The sequence below is a fragment of the Sparus aurata genome, chromosome 14 (assembly GCF_900880675.1).
Source record: "Sparus aurata chromosome 14, fSpaAur1.1, whole genome shotgun sequence".
Taxonomy (NCBI): Eukaryota; Metazoa; Chordata; class Actinopteri; order Spariformes; family Sparidae; genus Sparus; species Sparus aurata.
The window spans coordinates 9,110,779-9,138,247 of record NC_044200.1 but is presented as its reverse complement, the minus strand read 5'-3'; the positions used below and the strand labels follow the sequence as shown (position 1 = coordinate 9,138,247).

At 43.8% G+C, this 27,469-nt stretch overlaps 1 protein-coding gene across 2 annotated transcripts in view; it reads right to left on the bottom strand.

Moving 5' to 3' along the window:
- Positions 1-27,469, bottom strand: part of LOC115595931 (proton myo-inositol cotransporter) — a 72,501-nt gene that overhangs the window by 9,127 nt on the left and 35,905 nt on the right. For both annotated transcript variants that reach the window (XM_030440779.1, XM_030440780.1), the window contains one exon: positions 18,842-18,950. In XM_030440779.1, coding sequence (XP_030296639.1) covers positions 18,842-18,950 — 109 coding nt within the window. The remainder of the gene's footprint in view (positions 1-18,841; positions 18,951-27,469) is intronic.

The window sequence follows — 27,469 nt, the reverse complement described above, 5'->3', positions numbered from 1 at the left end:
ATATACCATGTGATCTTCTTATACGCAGGGGACTTGTAAAGAATTTTGTTTGTTTAATGATCCCTTAAATGTGGTGATCAAACTTGTGATAAAAACAGGAATGTTATGGATGTAGGAAACTGGACAGTTTAACAATAAACTTCATTTTCCAAAATGACATCAGCGCCCTGACACAATATACGAACATACTGGACAGCTTATGTGTCGATACCAAGACATCTGTTGATATTAATCGATCAACCAACATATTTATCAGGCAGCGAGTAAAGCAGCCTGTTGTTTATTTTGCACTTCACTTTTTCCTGTTACCAGTCTTCATGCTAAGCTAAGCTAACTGGCTTCTGGCCACAGCTTCGCAGACAGACGGTGAGGCATTGGATTTCTTCCAATGCGTCATGTTTCTTCCATTTTTTTTTTTTTCTATCCTGGTAAAAGGGTTTTTTTCCATCAATGGAAAAAGGGTCTAAGGACAGAAGATGTTGTTCACTGTACAGATTGTAAAGCCCACTGAGGCAATGTGTTTGTGATTTTGGGCTATATAAATAAAATTGATTTGATTTGATTGTATTGGATCTTCTCGCCACACTCGCTGTTAAAAAAAAAAAAGTTTGTCGCATGTCTCAAAATATCTCACGCTAAAGCTTTGAAGCACGAGTTGAAATTAAAAGTTGATTCACCAGAAACAGTAATAATCTTTCATCGCGCAGAGAAATGTGAACTACAGCAACAAGATCCGAGTTGTAATAACCCAGAATTGCCCTTAATATATATACACACGTTTTTAGTCACACCACAGGTCTCAAAACATGTATGAGATAATCAGTCCAGACAAAGTCAACAAACCAACCCAAGCCTCTCTTCTTGAGTGCCAACAACTCGTCAACCAATCACTGCCTCTCTACTTGAGCACCAGCCACTCACCCGGAGACAATTAACGATCGACTATAAATAGCCTGTCAACCGGTGCCTTTCGCTGCCCTCCCCCCGTCTGTCTGTTCTCACAGGGTATAATTATACTCGCAACCCTGGCACCGTGTTGCTCCACGTGGGCAGATTACCTCCAATCATCATCAACAATGCTCTAAAACAGGCCTGCGGTCAACAATGCACACACCTGCATGGGGTCTGTCTCCCGCTTCGATTATGATTCGCTGTGATGGAGACGTGGACAAGAGCACATGGGATGGCCGCACAGACGCGCACGCCTGCGGGGACTCAATGCATGGTGTCGTTACGGGAATGATATTCCTGAATGAGGCAGGAAACGCATATTCTCAGCCCACGGAGGTGTGTGTACAAGCGCGCAGGCTGTCTGAACCCCTCAGAGAGCGCAGCGCAAACACAAAGAAGGTGATACTCATTAAAGAAGGAGCCAAAGTAAAAACCGTCTCCAGCATTGTCTGCCTCTCCGTGTCTCTATAGGCAACCCAGAATTAGCATTCTGCTTTTCATCTCTTCAAAAGAATTATCATCATCCCTCTCTTGCTCTCCCTCTTCCGCGAAAGAAAACAAAACAAAACAAAGGCGTTCAATCGAGGGATTTGCATAATAACTCTTTACTTTTCTGCCGTCGTTTCCAGCCGGTCCGAACGAAAAAAAAAGGGAACGAGACGCGGTGACTCTGGTTCTGAAAGCTTGACCTGCGCTGAAAGTTACAGATGGCCTTTTTTTTTTTTTTTAGCCATCTGTGGAGTTCAGATATGGACCGGTAAATGTGTGTGCCGAGCGAAGACACAAATACATGCACGCAGGCTCAAAAGGCACACAAGAGAAATGGGTTGGTTTTGGAGCAGCAGCGGGAGCAAAAACACCATTTCTGTTCTCAGCAGTGCAGCCCGCTGTGTTCCATCTCCAGCCCCTGCATTTTACTGATTACAGCGCTCTCTCTCTCACACACACACACACACGCAGTATGTCCTGACTTAAAACTACTGTGAATAACAGCCTGCTCAAACAAAGCGATCATTTTTCCAAACCACTTTGCCAAGAAGTGTATCTCGTGTTAAAAGCTTTCTCAGAAAAAAGGAAGCTCAGACTCAACGTGCCTCCAGCAGACACTCAAGGCGTTGAACTTGAGCCCGGCTAATTTCTGATTGCTGTCATTATTCGCCCTCTGCACCCTCGCCGTATACTCTGCCGAATCCTCCTGTGAAAAGTGCTGCTATTTTCGGTTACAGGTGAGCGAGTTTTTCTGCTCGCCGTCGCGCAGCGTCGAGGGAAAGAGAGTTGGAGGCGAACAAATCAGCGGATGAAGAAGCGCTGCTGCTCAGTAGTCTCGTGGAAATGTTCCCCGCCGTTAGAATGGGTACACACAGAACTGTTTGGCTCAGTATTTGTTGTTTTTTTTCCTGCCAAAAATGTCCACTTAATGAGACAACTTCTTTTTAATACGTGGAAATATGACAAAAGTTACATTATAAAGGGACAGTTCACCCCCAAAACGAACTATATACGGAACATGTAGTGGTATTTATCCATCTAAATCATTTTGGTGTGAGGTAGCCATAGAGCTGTCTGACCTCTCCTGAATATAATGCATTGCACTCGGCTTGCGGGGCTCAAAGCGCTGCAAAAGTCAATTTGAAAGACTTAACAGCCGATAATCAAGATAAGCAAGAGACTCCACAGGCCTTTTGAGACAAAGTGTGCCTTTACTCATGGAGATGAAAAGAGGCTAGCAAACTAAGCTAACTAAGCTAGCTAACTTTACAGCTCAGCGAAGGACACGTCGTATGCGATGACCGGGGGAACAGGGCACAGGATAACAGGAGACGCAGGGGTAACACGGGCTTAAATACACAGGAATGATTAACTTTGATGGAAAACAGGTAAGCAGGAAAAAAGGAGCGGGAAAACAGACAAAGACAGGAAGTGGAGGAAAACGTGACACTCAAAAGACATGATCAACAAAATAAAACAGGAAATGATCAAACCGTCACATGTCTACGGATTGTCTTGAATAACCCAGCTAGAGACAATACTGTTGATTTTTTCAAACGTTTTTTTTTTTTGCCTTATAGTTCATCATATTCAAGAGAAATCAGACAACAGTTCAACAGATGCATGCAAAATTTGACAAGTCACATCAAAACAATACACAGTTCTACAGTTAAGAGGAAAAATATGTATTCGTTCCACTTTATTTTTGGTGCTTTTGATAATATTCATGATCTTGAAGTGTTTTCCTGCAGTGCTTCCAGCCTGAATGGGACAGGTTCAAGCTGTCATGCCTGATAGAAAGTGACACCTCTCAGTCTGAAACACCCACTACCTGTCATCTATTAACACAAATCACAAAGTGACAAGAAACACTCCCAGGCAGTCAAGCAGGTCCTGCATGAAAACAGACCTCCGAGGTAGTTCCAGATGTCTGATAAGCGGCCCTAAAATATATATCATTATTCTCGCATTCATTTTGACTCTCTAAGACACAGAGCGGTCTTTGATACTCAAACTAAAGCAGCCCCTCATCGTGCATATTTCCGTCTTCCCCGACTCATCCGTGAGCTGAGGAGGAAGGTAATATCTTTTATTACACAGTGACAATTCTGTTCACGCTGGGAGCTGGTTCTTAATAAGAGGGTGTCTGAGGGGTCACAGGTCAGGCAGGGCTGGATCTGGTCCTCAGGGAGCTGTGGTGAACGGTCTCTGCCTTGTAATGATGGTGAAAATGGAAAAATGCTGCCATTCGGTGCCTTAATTCTGAGGATTACCTGAATTATTACCTGAAGTATTTGACATTTCTAATATTATTTATTTCTTTAAATGAGCTCTAGCGATGATTGATAGTCAGGAAATCTTTATTTTCTTTGCTTCGCTTGAGTGGACGATATGCCAGGGAAAGTTAAAAGAACGGTCGAGGGAAAAAACAAGATTTATTGGTTGGGTCGGCATTTTCACACGGACAAACAAATGTCCGTTCGTGTTGTGACGCCCCACATAAAGCCTGTATCTCACTTGGTTACAACCGCACATCCAACCCCCCACATTTTTCAGTTCATGGGAGCAACCATTATCAGGAGCCATTCGCAGTAAGAAGAATAAGCCTTCAATCGCAGTTTTCACACAGCAGTCAGTAATAGCATGTTAAAAGGTCTGCGCCACAGATCTCTGGTAATAACCCCGTGATCATCAGAGGGCACTGAAGTCATTTTGTCTGATTATTGAGAACTCCAGGGTAATCATCTTTTACCTGTGCTGATGAAAAAAAAAACAACACATATTAGAGAGGATGAATTTCATACTTGTTTTCTTACACACATACAAACACACACACACACACACACACTGAACAACGGAGATGCCATCTCTCTCCTCACCGCAGACACACACTAACACACCCACTGTGTTTTACATAAGAGGCCCCGCCGAGCGTCGGTGCGAAGCAAACACAGGGAAAGGTGTGATCTGGCCCCGACCCCGCTCTAAAAACGGAAACACGGATCCGCCCCGCTCCTGTCACGCTCGCATTCCAGACCTCTCGTTCAGCGCGCTAGAGGTGAAGTGACAACACCGACGTCGGCCGAGGGAGGAAAGACAGATGCGAGAGGAGAGGAGCAGAAGGAGGGACCGAGATAATGACGGCCGCGGGGAGCACGCGGGTGGAGAAAATAGAATTGCACTAATATGGTTCACAGGCACTTTAATGTATCCATTCTAGCTCTTGTTTCGCATGTCACCAACTTGTCAGGATGTCATTTATACCTACCACCATCTGAAAGAGAGACAGATCAAATCAATGCAACCAGACTCCAGGCAAGTACTTTTGGTTTTGAGGTGGTTGGCAAGCCTGTCAGTGTCTTTCCGTCTCTACTTCACACAGATTTGTTACAGTGTAGGTATTAGACGTGTTTTCCCTCGACTCTCTCTCCTTCTTACATTCGATCACTCGCTGCTGTCCTTTGCCCGTTTCACATGGGTGGCGGTGAAAGGATCCGCTGACTCACGGCTGACATTTACTGACACATTACAGGATCGTCTCGGAGGCGGCTGACTCTTGGGAGCGCTCAACATGAGGTCTTAAAGGACCACGCTGGTGGCTTTTTCATATTGCGTCGCCCATTAGCCACAACATTACCCATACTTTCCACGTCTGAAAACCACTTTTGAAAGTATCCTGTAAGTTTTGATGTTGGTGTCTGCTGCATCATAAGCCATTCCAGAGCCTCCTCTAACTGAAGAACACAGCTTAGCGGCACTTCATCAACACAGTGTATGGTCATTGTATGGATAAAAACATGAATATCATACCAATGTTGATGAAGCCTAATGAGCATGTGACTTGTGTGTAATTCCCCCCCCCAACATTTTTTGTCCTCTTCTGCAATGGTTTACTGGCACCTGATTGGTTATCTCTGTTGTCAGTAATAAAAAAAAAAAAAAAACTGTGATTACAATGCACAGCAGAACTTTACCACTGGGTGTGACTCGGTAATAATGAGAGCCCATGAATAGAGCTCAACAGTGACCGCCCACTTTTTTAACGGCTCCGGTTCCGGAAGTGAATTTGCCATTCATTTTACTCCATTGACGTTTCATAAAATCCTTATATAAAGAGTTTTAGGCCTGGAACCAAGCCAATCAGCTAGCAGATGAATCGTGACCATAAAACATTTAATTCGGCGCAAACAAAATGTTGGAAAATGGAGAAAAAAGCAAAGGTACAAGACTGTGTACATAATTATCTGAAGAGTAAAGCAACTACTCATCCCATAAACCACTGTGAATGTAACAGCGACGTCTCTGATTGGTGGAGCTCGCTGTTACCATGTAAATGTTTACCGAACCCGCAAATTTCATGTTCGGCTGAATCCTTAATAAACTCTTCTCCTCTTCACTAAATGAACGCAGTAGGTCAGAAAGTGAAATCATGGTCGCTCTGTGGTAAACGATCGTAGAGTTCAGTGTTAGCAGTAACTAGCTAACATGAAATTTGCGGGTTTGGTAAACATTTCCATGGTAACAGCGAGCTCCACCAATCAGAGATGTCGCTGTTGCACTATAGGATTGTGGGTAGTGTAGTACTTATCCATGACATCGCGAATAAAACATGTTTTTCTCAAAACGAGATTGATATCATACAGACCTGTGGCTTCTACAGGATCATATATCATCGTTTGACAATCTGATAGCTCGTGGTAAGTCTACTTTGGATGGTTACGACATTATGGCCAATAATCAAAATCTATATGCAGAATATGAATGGCATTTTCACTTCCGGAACCTCACTGTTGAGCTCTATGACAGCAGCACTACAGTCCATCATGCCAACTGTGACACATTGTATTTTTTTCTTCAACTCAATACAACGATCACGATCACAGAAGCGACATTTCAAGTCGCTCTGTTCATTGTCATTAAGTTTTTCACAATACAAGCCTGGAGGGTTTTTAATATAAAACATACAGAGAGTGTTAAAGGGGCGTTCAGACCGAACGCGATAGACGCGAATGGAGCGGCTACTCTACATTGAAAATCAATGTAAATGCCGTGATTACACGCGATTCAGGCGACGGCGGCGCGAATGGAGCGTCTGGCGCGGCGCGAATGAAGCGTCTGGAGCGTCTGAAGCGTCTGGAGCGTCTGGCGCGGCGCGAATGAAGCGTCTGGCGCGGCGCGAATAAAGTTGAAAATATCCAACTTTTCAAGCTGTATCGCGCCGCGACTTCCAATCAGCGACGAGTTCAAGCCGACGACGTCACTTCCATCACGTACGGTTGTTTACGGTTGCTCAGGGCAACGGTGGAGGAGAAGCTAGTTGTAGCTCACCTCAGACAGATGGACAGGCGCTCCACAGCTGAGATGCAGCGCCTGTAGTTGGTGTCCAGGCGGGAGATCCTGGCACCGACCCGAGCTAACAGGTCCTCGAACTGGGCTCCAGTCAGCCTGAGCTACCGCTGGAACCGGTCGTCATCCAGACGGAGCTCCTGGAGGAGACAGTGAAATTCCCCCAGCTCTGTGTGTCTTCGGAGGACTTCATGAACCCAGACACGACGGCGGGTGGTTTTCCGGCGTTTCTGGGACTTGTACAGCAGGCACAGTACAGCAACGGTGGTGATATCAGCCATGATAGACGTGGAAAGACAGCGGGTTGAGAAATACCGGTTCAAAAATGAGCGGGCAAGCGGGCAAGCGCGAATGACGCGAATGAAGCGAATGACGCGAATGACGCGAATAGTCCAAAATGATCACGCGGCGCGAATGGAGCGTCTGGCGCGGCGCGAATTAAGCGTCTGAAGCGATTGTATTCGCGTCTATCGCGTTTGGTCTGAACGCCCCTTAAGTTTGCAAGTCCAGAATGGTGGACTTGTTCAAAACTGTTTTGACACCGGAGACCACAGTTTGAGTCAAAGTCATTTTGAATCATGCCGGCAAACTTTTTGATCGTGATCTTTTTCTAACCCGCTCCTTAACTGTGGAGCTGTGACACCAAACAACGCTGATAGGCTAAAACACATGTCATAAATCATTGGGATGATACTTGGTGTTTTTGTGTACTTTGTATTCCAGAGTTAACAAAGGATACTGGCCTGACTGACAGAGAAGGTCATGATGCTGCTGGAGTGGTTAACAGTGACTGATGACACACCTGTGTGTGTGTGTGTGTGTGTGTGTGTGTGTGTGTGTGTGTGTGTGTGTGTGTGTGTGTGTGTGTGTGTGTGAGTGTGCGTGAGGGTGTGAAATGACTGACCGGGGAGGTTTCCTTTGTCTATAAGAAGGAAACGCTCTAACAGAGTGCTACTTATTGACGGAGTGCTGATCTAATAATGTAACTTAATACTATGGATTTATAGGAGCTGGAGACAGACGGAAGAATCACTGTAAGGCTACAGTGGGAGAGAGTGTGCGTGTGTGTGTGAAAGAAGTGTGTGAGCAGGCAAGTAGTGAGTGAGTGGGTGTAAATGAACAAGCTAGTGTTTGCATGCGAGCGAGTGGCCGAGACACAGAGTAAGGAAGAGAGGGAAAGCAGGAAATAAGTAAGTGAGAAAATGACTGAGAGGCGATGAGAAGAAGAATGAATGGTTGGAGAAAATAAAGAAGGGGGGGGGTGTAGGCGTGAAGAAGCGAATGATAAATGGACAGACAGGACGGGACGTGGCTGGAGAGGCAGCAAGAGAGAGAGACACACAGGGAGGTGGAGGGAGATGGAGAGTCTCGTGGGAACTGGCCTATTTTTCAAATGAATGCATACGAACACAGAGCTGCGTCACATTTATGCCCTGGAACAAAAGCGCTTTGCCCAAATAGGTACGCCGCAGATGGATCGGATGTTCTGATCCACGACTACACACAAACACACACACACACACAGAGTGCAAAGTGTAGCATCTGCAGATGTCTGTCATCATCACAGAATGAAAACACAGTTTGTTTTGCCTGCCTGACCCCCAAGACGTGACAAAATGAGCAGTGGTTTACATCACCGCTAAACACGAAGCAAGGGTAATGCAGCAGCAGCATCAAACAGCACATTCACCGCTGTAAATAACTGGACCTGTTTTTAACTGCTTGTGGTTTCACTTGGTTTGCTGCGCTCCCTACTAACAAGTGCTGGACAAAGCTCTGCAGAGTCTCACACACAATGGATATTTGAAAAGTTTTGAAAAGTTAAGTCAGGTGCTGTAGACCAATAGCAGTGTATTAAGTTTTGAGGAGACAGAGAGCCGGACTATCTGAAATGAAATAAACGTACGTATCTTAGCAGTGTTGCACAATCCATTTTTTTTGCTGAACCTTCCGGAATAATCTGCTGCTATAGTTTGTGGTTTAGTTATTTCCTGTTTTTATTTTGAAGCTCTATCCTCCTGTGTCTTGTCTCTCTTTCTACTTCCTCCCTTTGTCGGTTTTCCCGCCTTTGTGATTGCCAACATTCAATGTAGCGACAGAGTTGGCAGTTTAGCGCCCGAGCCCATTTAATTAACTATGTCGAAAAAGATGTGCAGAAAAATCTCATTGTGCCACTTTCTGGTGTGTTTTGTGCGTGGTGATAATCACAAGACATCGGTTGATTTTCATTGTTCCAAATCACAAGCAAACTACTTATCTAAGTGTAGTTTTCAATGTGGGATTTTAGCACTGTAGACTAAATAGATTCTACTTACTGTAAATTCGCAAACAGTGGGCTAACTTCGCTGTTAGCTGTTGAATCGCTGGGCAATGCACATGGGCACAGGTGCTTTCACTGTCCTCACTAAAATCCTGTACGGTACTAAACTCGTGGACTTATACTAATGATAAAGGTGCGAGTTGACATGCCTTTAACAAAACGAACAAGAGACAGAGGGAGGTGTCAATGAAGCACAGTAGGCACAGACACCCACAGTCCTGAGAGGAGGTCTACTCAGGAAACACAAGTGAAAACACTTGTATGGGTGAATACAAACTAGCTCAGGGTGACTCTCTCAGCCTGGTCACTTTGTTGATCAATTTACTCTGTTTCTATGGCTTTTTCTCTGTATGACTTCGTGTATAATCTGCATTTAGCTAAACATGTATTTTGCACATTGTAAACGCCGCTCCATCTACAGAATCAACATGCCACACAAATGACATCTTACTGTGCATTAAGCAAATGAGACGTTTGCGCAACAGTGAGGGGTGTACAAGCGTAATGTGTTTCGGTGTGCTTTTGATTAGAGGGATAATTAGAATATTTCTCATTAAAAGAGGATCTTGATGCGACCCTGTCGGAGACAGTGGAGGAGGTTGGCATGATTAAGCTGCTTTTGAACGCTTGAAAACATACAAGCACACACGGGAACGCATTAAAAAAACAAGGCTGATTTGGGCAATTCTCCCACAATGTGCACAATACACTCACACACACACACACACACACACACACACACACACACACACACACACACACACACACACACAGTTGGCTGTGCCAGCTCCTTGTAGGCTTGCCAGCAGAGTGACCATGTAAAAACTGGCGTCTAGTGACATTTCCAACATGACATTTGTCTGTGACCATCTGTGAGAGCCAACTGGCCTGTGTCACCAACAATACATCGAACTGCCCACTGACGACATCAAACACTCATCATATCATATCATAGATGCGTACTATATAACACCAACCATCTGTGGATTTTTTTTTTTTGTTTCCCCCGTTTTGGTTGATTCTAAATTACAGAATTGAATTAATAACGTACCACATTTCCTAGACAGTGGTGTAAAGTTACTAAGTGCTTTTACTCAAGTCCACTTAGTTTATAGTGTATTTAAGTACAAATTCAAGTATCTTTTGTTAAATTTCATGTTACTTTACACTTCTTCTCCATTATAATTCAGAGGGAAATATTGCAGGTTAACTTTAATTCAACTCCCCTCAAGTATATAAAATTAGAGCTGAAATAATTGTTCGACCAATTGAATGAAAATTCAAACTATTTCCATCACTCAATTGTTTGAGTCTTAAACAAAATAACCATATATTTCATGGTTCTTACATAGGAAAGGTGAGGATTTGTTGCCTTCCCTTGGCTTTTTGTGCTTTTACAAAGGTAAAGAAAATGGAAAATACTTTGATTATTAATTTCTTCTGGGTAGTATACAATGTCAATGCCAACTGCTCTCCAGGCGTTAGTGTAATTAAGGGATTTTAACGCAAACCTAACCAAGTAGTTTTAGTGCCTAAACCTAACCAAACTGCGGCCGTACAACAAAGATTGTATCGTGTGTCGCTGCTACGCTGCAACAGTCATGTTGTTTTGGGAACAGTGACATATGTAGTTTTGGAAGACGCTGACAAATGACCAATTAAGTCAAAACTAACGACCCATAGCACTTACCTTGTAGCATCTTATCACTAACATGGAAACACAGCCAGTAAATGTCACTTTTCTAATTTGGGTAATTTTCTGATCTATAACTGTTTCTTACTACAGGATGCTGAGGGTACGGCAACCTTTGGCAGCAGCTCTGTTGCTACTTTCACCGAATTTCCCTTTGCTGGTTCAATAAAAGCTTAACTTTTTTTCTTTTTCGAGGTCTGTCGACACATTACAAACTACTGTTATCGGCAGAACTCGGCTCAGTTGGAGGCATATGACCTGTCACTGTTTCGCAGTCAATGTCATTTTGAACCAGAGACGATCTTTATTTCAGTGAACGAATATTTTATATTAAATCATTAATCAGATATGGATGCGATGCGATTTCAAACCATGAACAGCAGCTACACAAGAACAGACATAAAGCTGACTGAAGTAAATAAAAGGAAATATGCAAAAACTTTTTTTGCTGATTTTCATACTTTGTCATCTTTCGGATGTATAAGTAACTAATCCTATTTTTGCATCTGAAGCCGGCTGCTATTTTTTGTCATTTTGAAGACATTTTTTGTTTGTCATGGGACTGTCTTCTTAGCTGTAACCTACTGATACTACTTCTTGCAAACCCTGAACTCGGGAGCACGAACCCATTCAAAGTGCTTCTCACAAAATATATCAAAGGGACAGAAAAACTAATGAAATAATACAGGGTTTTTCTCCCACTGCTCCGCTGTACTCAATATTTCTCGTCCCCTTTTTTCCGTCTCCATTTATAAATCCATCTTCCCCTCCCTCTGCCTGTCAGCGGCCTTCCATCCCCGTCCACGCCTTCCTCCACCTCATCATCATCAATGTCATCTCTCTCTGTCCTCTTCTTCTTCTTTCCTCCTTTATCTCTCTCTTTTTTCTTCCCCCTCCCCTGCTCGATCCGTCTCTCTCCATCTTCTTTCCCCCCGCCGCTTTGTCAACACAGTCCGCAGACTCGCCCTTACGAGACGCAAGCGTGCTCCCACACACTCACACACACACACACACACACACACACAGCAGTTGCCACCAGCCCACAGTGACCTTTACATGCTAGATTATGTGGCTAATTGAACCAAAATGATCCAGTGGGGAATGTATCTAATTTGACCCACTGCTGTACCACATTTTTTTCTGCATTTACGTCTGAACAACGGAGAGCGAAAGGTGGACAGAGAAGAAGAAAAATAAAAATCCAGCAGTGCAATCACCCATTTATTTATCTATAATCATCAGTATAGCTGTCCAGCCCCTTCATCCATCAGCAGACAGTCAGGCGGGGAGGCGTTCAGGGAGGGTAGAAAGGCAAGCCGACCAGACACAACACCTGACACGTCTTTGGTTCCAGAGAGATGTATTATTGACAAACACATCTCTCATCACACAGCCGTCCCTGACAGGGCTGCGGTGTGTGTGTGTGTGTGTGTGTGTGTGTGTGTGTGTGTGAGTGTGTGTGTGAGGGCTGAGAGGTTATTCATATAACAACCAGGAGTCCAGAGAGAGTGTGCCTGACACATGAGTTCAAATCAACCTGCCAGGAAAAACAGTCCTATGTGTGTGACCGAGAGCACGTACTGCACTCATATACCTGTCACGCAGCATATTATTTCCCAGATTTGACCTACCTACTGGAACTACCATGGTTTTTGTGCCTGAGCCTCACCAGTGTGGCGTTATCACGACATTAACATTGAACATTTAAGAAATTACATTTTTGTGCAGCATAAATTAACAAAGTTTCCGCATATGCATGTGTCAGAAGCAGAGCGTCACTCCTGCCTAATGTTGTTGAGTTGCTCGGATTTTGTCTATTTCGTAATTTCTCGATTTTTGTCCCCCTACTGTGGTTGTGTAGGCTACATGTTTAAATTGTTTGCATTTCTGTGACCTTCATTCAGTTTTTGTTGGGTATTTTCATGGTTATTCTACTGCTCACAACAACAACTCTCTTGAGAGAAAACTGTTATGTCTAATGATACCATCACACAACTCTTGATTGGATGCAGGGATTGCTTACATAACAATATTGAGTGATGCTATTTGTATTATGGCTTGAATGTGTTTACTAAGTGGGAGCTGTTCTTAGTTTACTAAGTAATATACTGCAGGTCTATCAAAAGTAATGATGCCCAAAGGAGACAGTGTTTGTAACGCACATGAAGATATATAGAGATATATATAACCTGGAACAGTCAGCGACTGTGTGTTGTACGGAATATATTCAGCTGAGTGTTTTCTGTACAAATGCGTGTGAAAAGACAGCGCACTGCCGCCACTGAGGGAACTAATTAGCGTGCAGTTTGTCACATGGACCTGCACCAAGTGCAATCTGCAAGTGGGTATTCAGCTGAAAAAGCACTGATCATCCAACCAGCATCTTTGAGGGAATTTCGCTGTTAATCAAAAAATTAAAAAATTAAATTGAACTGATGACACTCGTGTTTGGCAGAACTTCAGCTTCCGTATGAGCCGTATGTTAGTCACATAGAGTGTGAGTAAAGGAAAAGGAATGATCTCGGGGGGGGGGGGGGTTGTCTGTATGATGTGCGACCACTGGATTCACACCATTCCAATGAAAGTGGGCTGGCTCCATGACATCCCTGCTCTCTCAGCCTCTCTGTCACATTTATTTCATCTCCTGACAGTCTGTCAGCCTCTCTGCGCCCCCTCTCTGTTTCTATGCACCTGAGCCACCCAATTAAAAAATGTCTGACCGAACGGGGAAAGAATGAGTTCCCTGAACTTTTGATCCAGGCCAAATTCTTCATGAGAAAACACATTTTCAATCAATTACACCAGAATTGTATAACATGTTGTTTTATGCTTTAAAGAGGTCATATTTTGATTTGGGAATTTTTGCCATTCCTTTACTGTGTTATTTTTGTGCATGTAAAAGGTCTGCAAAGTGAAAAAGCCCAAAGTCCATGCCACTCTCTCCCACAGAAAACACTGTTCCTGCACTCACTGAAACGCCTGGTTTGGAGTCGAACCTTTACTTCCGTAACTTATGTGCGTCACTGTGTAATAGGCTTTATATGAATATATATTTATATATATTTATTATAAAATATTTACACTCCAATCTGTCAGTAGACATACAGTTGCTACTACTGTAGCAGCGTTATTTTAGATCACACTACCTTGCTCAGCATGACACGCCCTACTCTGCCTTTGATTGGCTACATCCTGCCTGTGAAGTAATGCAAATGTGCAATTCTCACTGACGATTGAACAGAAGCGAGATGTGTTGCTATGTGGTCAAAACGGAGATGCAACAATGCACCATATGAGAAAAATAATGTTTTAATGAAATAATGTGATAAAAAAAAAAAAAATCAAATTTAAATATGTAATATTCAACTAGGACCTCCAAATAAAAGTATGAACCTAAAAATTTGCATAATAAGACCTCCTAAATAACGATAGAGTAGATATCGTAATACTTTCCAACCCCATCCTCTCTTGGCTTCCTCCCAGGGTCATAATTCTCTTGTATTTCTCCCCAATTAATTACAGATTTTCACACATATTTCCCCTGTCAGTTATCACAACCTATTTCTGGCACTTCTTACACACAAGCAGGGGTACGGGTAGGGAATCTGAAAGTTTCAAGTGTTTTGATGTATTTGTTGGATGAACGACTTGAAACAAACAGGACATCATCTATCTATACAGTATCTGGTTCTCATAATCCATCACTGGCTAGATTCAGAGTCTGGCCTTCTGCTGTTTTGACTGAATAATGTCAGACTGAACAAATTGCTACTGAGATCAAAGTGACATATTTGGAGTCATCTCCATTATCTGTGGCATTTGACAGACTGGGATTCAGATATACAAACATTTCTCAGAGTCTGCAAGTGAGTCAGATCCAAAAGGGCAGATCTGTGGGAAACGTGTTAGCTAACTAAACGATTGGTTGAGCTGGTTGTTAGATTCCACCTTCGGCCGATCCGTTGCCTTTATTCCCCTGCCGACGACCGGAGACGCTCAGTGCTGGTCGGAGACTTTTCCTTCGAGGCTCGCTGGAAGGAGGACTTCAAGTGGCACAATGTGCTAATGTAACTCAAACCCTTTGTATGAGCATATTTGACGAGAAAAAAAAATAAATCTGTGAACTCCATGAATTAGCTCCTGTCGAGTTCCAGACTTGAGAGAACGGACTGTCAGAGCCGAGTGACGGACAATATGTGCTGCTCTCGATGATTTGCATTTTCTTTCCTTTTTTTCATTTAAACAGTCTGCCAGCTCCTCTCGCTGCCCTTTTCCTTCTCTCTCTGTGCCAGCCCGGTGGTTTAATCAGGGAAAGCAGCTGGGGACAGGGAGAGTGGAGCTTGTCTCTAAGCCCGGCTGATTTACTGGCTCCCCAGACCCCTTTTATATCTCAGCGGCTAATAGGGCAAGCCTGGCAGCTTCGCATGGGAACAAAAAAGATGGGTGGTAAACAGACAGGCTGGCAAAGTACACAGAGGTAAGAAGCGCACAGGATGAGTGACATCAATGCCAGGAAAGAAGCAGCAAACTCTCTAGATTGGCTAAAAAATACAGGAAAGACACAGATCACCATGTTGACCAGAACAAAGACCGAGAAAAACAATCTGGCTATCAGCTGATAAGATGAGTTCAACATTTAGTTATTCATTTCTCCCGTAGGTTGACCATGTACTCTCAATTTCCCAAATTCTTGACGTTTTTTACTTGATATACGGTCAAAAAACACTTTTGGACCCAACTCAGTTTCTCCATTTAATCCTAAATTGTGATATATTTTCTTATTTTCTCCATTTTTAATAAATGATATAATAAAAACGGCTTATAATTACTACAAGCTATAACAATCCTCCTGTCCAGCACAGCTGCACCTCGATGTCCTGGTGTTCCTGCTGTTCCTTTCTTGTTGTTCTGTTGTCTGTGTGCTGCTCTCAGCCTGTATTGGTTATAAGATTATCTGGAAGGAAAGTCTCCATCAATCGCATGTGCCAAGTCTCTGCTTTCTGCACTCTGCTAAAGATTCTGGCTCCCTACGTTGCGACCATGATGTGATGTTTTTTTTTCTCTACAAGGGGAAAATAATGCTCAAATGCTGTCCTGAAGACAGAGAGACAGTCTTATTTTAACCTATGGTCCAGGTGATACATATATAATTTTTTTTGGTCACTTTTTCATAAAAGCATGAAACTTGAAACTGTTGTTCAGTTTGGTGCCCTGAACATTTTCAGATATGGAGCCATCGAAAAAACGCATTGTGGTGGCCATGGTGGCCATATTAATAACTGAATTATATGTTTTGCATTGCCTCCTTTCCTGAACCAAACATGATAACACAGAAAAGGGGACGTCTACCCTCAGATACATTTGGCATTGACATAGCTTGGATGAGCTGATAGTCGAAAGACTCTGAACTCGGAGCCTATCGATGTTCCCAGGGTCCTATTGCCCAAAGGAGGTATGTTCCCAAGGTCCTTTGTTCCTAGGGCCCTATTTTCCCACAGTTGTATGTTCACTGGGTGCTATGTTTCCATGGCCCTAAGTTCCAAAAGTCCTATGTTCCCAGTGTCTTACATTCCAACGGTGGCATATTCCCCGGATCTTATGCTCCCAGGCTCCTAAATTCGCAGGGTCCAATGTTCCTACGATCTACTGTATGTTAGCTGCTCTACATTTCCGCTCTCCTAGGGTCCCATGTTCCCAGGGTGCGACAGTTCCATGGTTCATGGTCCAAGGTGTGGGCAGGGAAAGACTATTCTTGACTTAAGTTTTCCTTACTTTCCAATCATTTTTGCTGCATCTGTTAAAAAAAGGTATCATAATTACTCACCTTCAACCTGACTAGAGAGCTAATTATCCAAATATGTGTTAACGGCTGTGTAGGTGTGCAGCCTCTTTAACATTACTTTGATGTATCTGGTTCACCTTGCCGACATGAGTCAATTTGAACGTCTTCCAAGCAGGAAATGGCGCCAAGCAGACAAAGAGCAAACAAGTCAAACTGAGACAGTATTGTCAAAAATTGATTGTCAGCAGGATGAGGCCTTTAATGTCAGTTCTGAAGGATGTAATTATCACCAAAGGAAGCCACAGCGGATATTTTTTGCGAATGAAAGGGCAATCAGTTTTCAATTTGTGGACCCACAGACACATTTTAATGTGGCAGGTGTAAACATAACACAATGCTCGGTGAAAATGGGCCACTGTTAGCACAGATAAACTGGCAGATACACAAGTCAGAGAGACAGAAAGGAGGATGCGGACAGAGCTGTGATAGATTTAGTTGGTCCCCACTGGTGTTCAGTCTGTTAGCAGGAGGTGAAGATGAAGATGCAGCAGGGGAGGCAGGCAGTCAGTTGACAGATATTCAGTGAGAGGCACACAAACAGTATTTTCAAGAGATGTGTGACAGATGCCACTGCTAACCACACCTGAATCTCAACATGCAAGCACGCATATGTGATATCCATGCCTTCAGTCACACACACATATCCATGAGAGTGCACAAGTCACACACACACACACAAACACACACACACACACACACACAGGTGCACATGTGCAGACTCCAAAGTCCATAGTGTCACATTTTGTGCATCAAATTCACACATGCGTGCAAACACACACACACAAACACAGTCGTAAGGGCGCACGCTTGTCCTATTGCTCTCACCTCCGAGGGTTGCTAAGCAACAGCACACATCCACAGATTGTTTACAGAGCTTGTAATATAGTTCATCTCAAAGGGGAGGTGAGACAGAGACAGATGACACAATCTCTTCGGATGGAGAGATAAAAAAGAATAAAAGAGGAGAGGTGATCCGTCCCTTCACAGGCAAGTGGGCAGTAATGCGATGAGGCGACGGCTCCCCGGTGTACGATGTGTTATGTAAGATGAAAGAAATGTTTCGTGATTTCATATGTTGCTGCTCAACCAAATACATCTGTCTGGATCGCTCTTGTGTTTAAAATGGACAGCTGCCTGAGTGTTATGTATCATCATTGTTTGGATTAACTCTGAGGGCCAAAGAGATAAAAACACACTGTGACTTTCTTTTTCGACCGTGATATAGTCCAGTAACAGGGCAGACTGTGCAGTTGGATCAATGGTACGAATAAATGACAAAGTCACACAACCTCAAGAGGCAAAGTGCACACACTGTCAAAATAAAATACTGAACAAACCATCACTCTTTGACCAGTCAAATCAACAAAACCATATGGTGTAGCAGGTGGGTGTCCTCAAACTCAAGAGAGAAACTTCTTTTCCACTGTGAATAGCGTTCAGTGGTGTTATTTGCTCTTCTGCAAAGCTCTCTGGCTCCTATACTAAACACCACTGCTGCTTTCAAACAATCGGTTGCTTCTCTCGCCATTGTCAGACCTGAACAGCACTCGCAGCTGCCAGTAGTTCCTCGTAGGATGCTGATTGGTCGGAACCACTGTGGTTAAGACACAAGTGCAAAGCTTGAGGCTTGGCGGGATGGATTCTCACTTGATCTCACGGATCCAGCTGCCTTGTACGGGTCAGAGAATGTAACGTTCTGTCCAACTACACTGACTTTTGTCACTGATTATTTCTTTCTCAGGTACATTCAAAGCCCCAGATTACAGAAAAGTCCTGACAACAGAAGTCCAAAAAGCTTTGTTGTCACGTGATTCACAGAGACTTCAGATAGTTCATAGTGGGCAATATAAATTACTGGATAGAGAGCCCTACCTTTTAAAAGAGCTAGAGATTCTATTGGGAGGCTCTGTGATCTGCCATCGCTGTAAAGATATGGTCCGTAGGGCTCTGGGTAAATCTATCAGTTAATTGATCAGCATGCATTGCACCTGACCAGTCATTCAGCTGGTCTAACATACAGGCAGAACCTGCAAAGCTCCATCAAGTTTTTCTGACGACAAGGCGGTCACCGGCCTGATCCCCAGCGACAATGAGACAGCCCACAGAGAGGAGGTCCGAGCCCTGACATCTTGGTGCCCGGACAACAATCTTCATCTGAACCTCAGCAAGAGTCAAATCATAATAGATTGGTTGAACTCACATGACCGTGTTCATCCCTGAAACCTGCTGGAACATCTGAAGACCGCAGCCCACCAGGAGGGCCCGTCGAGTCGGGGGGTAGGTCAGCATCCGCCAGATCACAGGGCCATCTGGAGACACAAGCCAAGGCACAGCAGAAATTAATTTCATACTCCACATGACTTCACTGGGAAAATCACACAGGCATTAATAGAGTTTTGTTCCAAAATAAGAACAAGACCTCTGACTGATGTAAATGATTAACGGAGATTGGCGCAACAAAGCATTCCACGACGGAGACCAACGGGAGGCAAAGTTGGCACGATATCTTTACAGTACTCATGAGGCTGTTTACGACTCTGAAAATGCATGAAATGGATATCTTCCCGCAAAAGGATCTGACGTGTTGATCAGCGAGCTTTACAGGTGTTGGTAGACGGATAAAGTTACCTTAGGGACAAAGCCCGGCTAGCTGTTTTCCCCATTTGCAGTCTTTGTGCTAAGCTAAGCTAACCAGCTAATGGCAGTACCTCAATACTGAGCATACAGACATGATACCGGTATCGATCTTCTCATTGTGGTGAGCATTTTCGTGTTTAAAACCACATTCGAGTGAAAGGGGAATGTTTTTTTCATTATTTATCACTATTTGATGACTTTTTTGTCACTTCCGTCAGCTGAAGAATTCCCATATTCATGATTTGCTTATGTTTCGTTCATGAAGTTTGCATAACAAGTCACACGGTCCCCACATTAGAAGGAATAGGTTCAAGCCAATGTGACAGCAACCACCTTCCCTACTTATATTTCTTCACACAGGAGACTTTGTTTGCTCAAGGGAAGCTACCCCGCTCTTTCGACCTCTGACCTCTCTAAGGTGCTGAAAAACCTCTCTCGAGAGAGGATCTGATGCGCAGTCGCTGCATTTTGTTTTACTTTCAGATGGTGGATATCTCAGCTTTTGATGATACAAATATTTGACGGCTGGCTTTGGCCTTCGCTGAGTCCTACTTGGCTCAGCAGCAGAGCCAGACTGTGATCTCCAGCACACGGACAAGCAGATCCCTTGGGAGGAGAAGTCTTAATAGGATGAGAGAGCGGCCGGATAGGCATGGAGCTGTCGGATAAAGAGGGAGACACACACACTCACACACACGCACACACACACACACACACACACACACACACACACACACACACACACACACACACACATACACACACACACAGGGTGCCAAAAGATCAGATAAACAAGCCTGAACACACGCACAAAACCACAGGTAACACGTACGACAGTGTGCTATGAAAGGACAAACACAGGCACGTACAAACTCATCATAAACAAGGATTCATGAGTCTGCACATATGAAATCACACACACACAAACACAGACACACACACACACACACACACACACACACGTGCAGGCTGATTATTTGGGAGCAGCTGTGTGTGGGAGGACTCTGGGCCAGTGAACATCTCCTTTAGCTGTTTGACAAGCAGAGCAGACTCTGTAAAGGAGGCTCCTGCTGACACATAAACCCACTTAAGCCTTGTTTTGATGGTCGGAAATTCTTACAGCGATGTTATTATCTTTTCATTCCTTTCCATTCTTTCACCTGTTCGTCCACATTTTCCGTGTGAAAGCCACTTCTTGTCCTTTTAATAAGATGAAAGGCAATTTTCACAACACACTCTGAAGCAGTCAAATAGACGACTCTAGCGTCGGCTGCAATTTTAACAAAATATGGCACAATTATCCTCAATTTATGAGACTAGAGAGTAATATCTAACGCAGACTATATTTATTTATACTTCTGATGAGTACAACCCCACATCAACAACTTTTTGGAAGTGGAAGTGGCTGGTTCAAGTCCAGCACAGACCTGTCAAAACAGAGTAAGGACTGGTAGCTGGGGAGGTGCCCTGAGGCTCAAGGTAAAGGACTGCTGAAGCTGTTTTTCTTTCAGTTATGGATTTTGGTGATGTGATTTATAGGTGTGCCTCTGACTCTACTCTTAAGGCCTTAGATGCTGTTTATCATTCTGCGGTTAGATTGATTGCTGGTGACGTTCACACAATGTTGCATCCTGTCTGATATTGTGATATGTATTTGTTTGGGAAGTTGCAACTTTATATCACACTTTATATCACAGCCATGCTAGATTGGTCCTCAGAACCATATCAAACTTGGTCTAAAGAGCCGGGCCACACCAAGATCCATAACTATAATGAAAACTACCCACAGATGAGTTAAAATTTTTACAGAACATAGGCTACGTACCCACTTGCGATCCTAGCTTGCATGACGCCCTGGGCGAACCTCCCCTTCAATTTATAAAGATTTAAAAAAAATAAAACGTTCATGCAAGTTCATATGAGTACTTTTTTTTTTTTTTTTGTCAAAAGTGGTTCCTCAATAAGCTCCTGTATATTACTGTTTCAGTTCTCAGAGTAAAGGTTTGATGTGAAGCAGAGCTCTAAACCTCGGACAGGGAAGAGGAAGTGATGCGTTTATGGGCTGAGCCATTGCCATTGCGCTAACCTGGTGGAGTGTGATTGGTTGATCCCTCGAGACCAGAGGAGAGGACTGTTATCTGATTAGCCGACAGGGAAATCAGGATTCATGGGTTGAAGTCTACTATCAAGAGAGTGGAGACCCGATGGCTGCCCTGAACGGCTAACTTCATTCGGCCGAACACGCACAATCGCATTCAAATGTCATCACTCATACAGACACAATATCTTTTTTTTTTTTTTTTGATTAACAATGCAGCACGTGTTTCGTTTTTATCTCTGAAAGTACTGCTCATAAATGCTCTCTCACACACACAGAAGCTTGATTTTCCCAGTTGAACACCACCCAGCTGTAATTTAATCAGACGAGATACTGAAAAAGAAGGATGGCCGGTGAAACACAAGTCGGAGTGCTACCAGCAAGCCACGAGCACAGTGATTTAGCCTCACCGCTCTGCAGTAATTGTACATCGCAATTCCACGTCGGACCTCTTCAACTTTACTTTTACCTCGTGTGTTTCTGTATTTTATTCAATCTATGCTGCAGTACCACTAACCCAACATTTGACCAATTCCATAGAAACTTTTAAGGAGAGATGTTATGCTGATTTACGGTTTGTCATTTTATCCGTGGTTACTAAAAGAATAGCTTTACAGGCTTTAATGCTCAAAACAGACACAGTAGTTTCCTCAGTCTGTCCAGTGATACCACCCAGCGAACTCCAAGTCTGACTGCTAGCTGGACGGCTAGCAAACTAGCTAACTGTAGCTACAGTTAGCAGCAGTTAGCTAGCTCCCCTATTGCTTTTAATTCAACAGGTGGTCCAATCATTACATATTGCGCCTTTAAGACAGGACTTCTGACGAGGCGTTTAAGGAGCAGTGTTTCTTGCGGGAGAAAGGCCCCTTCGTTTGTGCGTACTTTGACCTTTTCAAATTTCAAGATGGTTTTCCGTGCACGAGAACCTTTGTATAAAACACTGAAGAAAAGGAAAAGCGTGAAAAAGCACAACATGCCATCGTTAAATCAAGGCTGGATGTGCAAAAAATTGCACGGCAACGATACGCCAGTTCTTATGAGAGATGAATGTGGCTGTTAAATGCACAAAACCCCGACGTAGAGAGCACAATGCACACACACACACAAAAACACACACCCACACACGAAGCTCACTACAAAGGCCTGACTCTCTTTTCTTATGTCAATCTATCCACACGAGCTCTGTGATCATTCTCCACCATCGCCACCTGCTCGGATCCCCTTTCGTTTCTCGTCAGCATGCAATCCAGAAAATACTAAAAGCCTCACTCTCAGACCATCGTACCGTGTGACTGTACGTGTGAGGGAAAGCCTGGGATGCATTTCTTTTCTTTTCTTTTTTTTTTAACAAGGCCGAGTTCCGTCTTCTTCTCCTCTTTGATAGTCACTAAAGGAATCGGCAATTAGCTCTCCTTCCTCGGCTACCTGCTTTCAGGAAACACCCCAACTTCCCCTCACAACAACAACCCCCGACGGCCAATTAGAGAGCCCGTTTAGCATTGCTAGCCCCGTACGATGTTTTTTTTCTTTTTATCGGCGCTTCAAACACGTGCCACAGTCAGCCTAATGAAGCATACAGCGAGGCGAGAAAATAAGGAGGAGAGGAGGGAGTCAGATGGCAGCTCGCTTTCCAGGGAACATTGGCAGGCATCCATCCACGGGACGCATGATCACTGATATTGATTCGTAAGTCCCCTGCAAATCAGCGAAATGTATTTCTATCCAAAAGGCCGACACACGGTCGAGAGTATCAATGGGGGAGAGGCTGGTGCTTGAACAATGGCCAATCAAGGAAACAAAGAGGAGCAGTGAGGCGGTTGATGGAAGCACGGGAGGAATTATGAAGATATCTCGGCGCGTAAAAGGATAGCTCTTTCTATCCATCCAATCCTTCGGGAAGTTCAGTGGCTAAAATGGAGCTTCCCACGTGCAACCGAGCAGGGTTGCAATCAAGGACCGAAGCAACCACTCTGCAGTCTGCAGCACTCCTACCTCAGCCCCCCATCTCCCCCTCTAATTATTCCTTCGACATACTTCCCCCTCTTCTCTCCTCCCCCACCTCTCCTCCACTTCCTCGTCACAGCGGGATCACGGCACCTCGCACCCCACACAGCGAAGATCAGCACAGAAGGTCAGGACTAATAGGGAAGAGAAATTAGGTCTGCCCGTTTTACTAAATTACAAAGAAACTGCTGTTTCCAAAATGCCCCTTGTTAAATAAATAGCCACCCTGTAATACAGCTGAATTTCTCCTAAAAGCTTCTTTACTTTTCCACCAAAACCCTGTTTCCCCTGTTTCAGTCTAAAGGCTAAGCTAAGCTAAGCTAATGTCTCCTGGCTGACCTGAAACCCTGACTTGGAAAAAAAAAATGATTTCCATAATTGCGAACCATTCCTTTAATCTGGGTAAATAACCTTTTTTTTTGTTATATCATTTCGCCAAAATCATTTCTATCATCGTGATTCATTTTTGCTTCTTCTGGGACATCTAACACCACATTTCGATTTAGATAAGAAAAAAAGGTACGAATCCACAGCGACTCAGTTAATCAGACTGAAAGCTCTTCTCAGTTGTAGCCTGAATTCCTTAAAAGATCGTTGACACAAAAACAGTTGACAAGGAATTTGATTACAGTCACACTGTGTTAATTAAACTGTTACCAGAGCATATCCTTGTTCACACTGCCCCCCTACTGTACCTCATGTTAATCATTTTTACAGACTGCAGGCTGTAGATTTAGCTTTCATTATCCGACCTTTTTTTTTTTTTAATTTACTGCGCAGCGAGATTACGGTACCGTGAACCTTTGTCCTCAAGCTTTTCATAAACAGTCTGTGATTTCCAGAAGATTGGGAGCCTTCGAATCGGATGCTGGCTGGGGGGGAAATAAATCCTGGGAGATTCAAAATCTTAAAGTAATGTCACGTTTTTGAAGAGCGGGCATGTTTCCTGGCGCTCTCCTGGGTAATTGACAATCGCTCTGGACCTGCAGCATTAGGGAGAAACAGCATTTTAAGTGGAGCTGATCATATCTTATCAGGAGCCGAGAGTCCTGTCTGCAGATGCAGTGGGAGCAGCTGTGTTTATCTAAGGGCACAGAGCGAGGGGCGAGCGGTTGCCAGGAGCTGAGCACCAGACAGGCGGATGGATGGATGGATAGAAAGATAACTACACAATGGTGGCACTGGAGCTTATACTACTCTGACATTATTGTATATTATCAAAATGGTAAGCATTGAGAGCTTGTCTCTACAATCTCATATCTGTACGTTTATTCTGAATTTGTCCTTTCCCCACTTGGTAAATCTTCCAAAAAGCTTCTGTGGTCTACACGTGTTTTATTATTTTAATTTCAAGATACTTGTTAAAGCGAAACTCTTGCCAAAAAGCAACCAAGGCTTTATTTGGGATTGAATATGAGTCAAACCTTCGTGTGAAAGCATAATTACGACGAAAGAGGCACTTTTAAGATTTACCGTAGTTTCGGTTTTGGGCACGTTAATTTTGAACGGGAGTGCATGGGGCAAGACATGCTAGCATCAAAATCGCCATTTTTAGAACACTAAAAAGGCTCGACACAACATGAAACTTTGCTCATAGCATCACTAGGTTCTCTTCTCATGAACAAAAGCATTGAGAACATTGCAGGAGAGTAATGGTGAACCGCTCCTCAAGCGTGCCTGTCAGGTGGCACTCGGGGATCGACACTTTTTGCCTTCCATGACGGCGACGCGCAGGAGGTGCAGCAGCTAACGTGAGTAGTTCAAAAACCTTCTTTTTCATAAACTCTGTGTACACAAACAATGTTTTCAATGCTCTTGTTCATGAGTAGAGACCTTAGTGATGCTACGAGCAAAGTTTCATGTTGTGTCGAGCCTTCTTAGTGCTCTAAAAATAGCGATTTTGATGCTAGCATGTCTTGCCCCATGCACTCCCGTTCAAAATTAACGTGCCCAAAACCGAAACTACGGTAAATCTTAAAAGTGCCTCTTTCGTCGTAATTATGCTTTCACACGAAGGTTTGACTCGTATTCAATCCCAAATAAAGCCTTGGTTGCTTTTTGGCGAGAGTTTCGCTTTAAGTTTTTAAAAAGAATCCAAATTGATGTATCAGAACCAGATTTCATCTTTCTTTCTTTTTTTTAATGCTTATCTTCCTTTTTATAACCGGGAGCCTACATTACCAATAATGCAACTTAACGGCTGATAGCTGCTAATGTAGCTGCTAATGTAGCCTCAATCTACTAGGCTCAAGGAAAGCTGAGCAGTGGGCTACAAAAGTCTGCTGAACCCACGTCTTTTTAAATCCACAACCAAACTTTTAGTCTCCAGCCACAACCGACGCTGCCTCAAGAGACATCGCTTTATCACATTTCACAGAGCTCCCACTGGAGACACAATAGCGTCCGTGTGACCAGATTTTGATGTGTTCAATCCCTTTAAGAGTCCCTTTTTAGTTGCTGCTTCAGGTTTGACCACACATACAGCTCCAGCAAAAAAAATATTAATAAACACAAACACATTCCCAACATCCACTCAAAATCAAAGAAAGACAGAAGTTGTACAGTAGTGACGCATTGATGTTAAAGCTAAGGAAGTACTTCCTGTCAGATTTTATGAAATATTTTCATCGGTTAGCCCCTTTAAAGGTTGCAATATGTAAGAAATTGAGTCGAAATCTTTCACACTTGACTGAAAATATCAACAACATGTGAAGAAATAAATGTTTTGACGTCATGTTGAAGACCTCTTCAGATCGGAGCGTGTCCAACCACCTCCGATGATGTCACAAGGGCTTTGTCGTCGTTCAGGGACAAATGATAGCTTCCTCTTCCACTTCTACCTCCATCTCGTCACATTGTGTCCGTCTTAAAACCAATAAGTGGTGGCCGCTGCAAGCTGAGCTAAAAGAGGGTGCTCGTTTTCAACATCCCCACCCCGAGACAAGTGCGTCATCAAGTACGAAACACATTTTTCGAGCAGGTAATGGAGATGTGATTCCTCGCGTCGCTGGGCTCAGGTGCGGTGTCAAACCGAGTCAAGCGTATTAATTAAAATTTAAAATGTATCACAGATAGCAGTGAAGCGAGGCCCCGGTGGAATAGCAAAGAGAGAAGAAGAATTTCAATCAAGGCAAGTGGGCGCCTCTCCTGAAGCTGGCAGGGTTTTTGAGCGTCAAAAAAACAACAAAAAATCTCTTCAGTCTGAAACTAATCACATCAAGAGAATCGATCAATAGAGCGCAGGAGGATGCCTCTCAGGTTTTTCTGCCAGTCTGTTGTGTCATGTCTGTCCATCTCTGTAGCCGCGTGGCTGAAGAAAGAGGGTCACGCAAAGACAGGGAAAGAAATGGAAAAGGGAATAAGTGAAAGATTCTCCATCTCGGTCTGAGAAGTGTTGAGAGGCCACCGCCTGCTTATGTAACCCAGAATCAGATCATAGCAGCAGGCACAGGGCGCTACCTGAAGTTGAGATCAGGACACGACATGGAGGCGCATTCATATTTAAACTCCGTCTGATTTTCCTACCGAGAGCTGTATTATTCAGCGGCGACACAGATTTCCCCCGCCGACACACTTTAATGACACTGTCATCAGATGTAAAGTTACACCGCAGAAGGAGGCTCAGGGATGAGAAGTCAGACGAGCGTTCGGTCGCTAAGCTCCGCCTAACGGGTGCTCCTCCGCGCATGTTTAGACAAACTGAGCGTTATGCAAGTATAAGCTGCTGTTGCCAGTTTGACCCAAAACTGGTGGGTAGTCCGGCCCCGAGGGACGTGAGGAAGAAGACGAAGATGTGTGTGTGTGTGAGACAGAATAAAGCATTTTGATGGCCTTAAGGACATAAGTACACACACAGAAATGGAAAAATATGTACACACTATTTCCATTTCAAATCTTGTTGTTCTGCAGTAGAGTTGGAACGTTTCTCTGGACACACACACACACACACACACACACACACACACACACACACACACAACACACACTGTGATATGCATTTTTTAATAGATCTATGACACACGAGGGATGCACCATTGCGCCTTCGAGCTAAATATGCACACAGATTACACATTCAAACACTGCATTCCT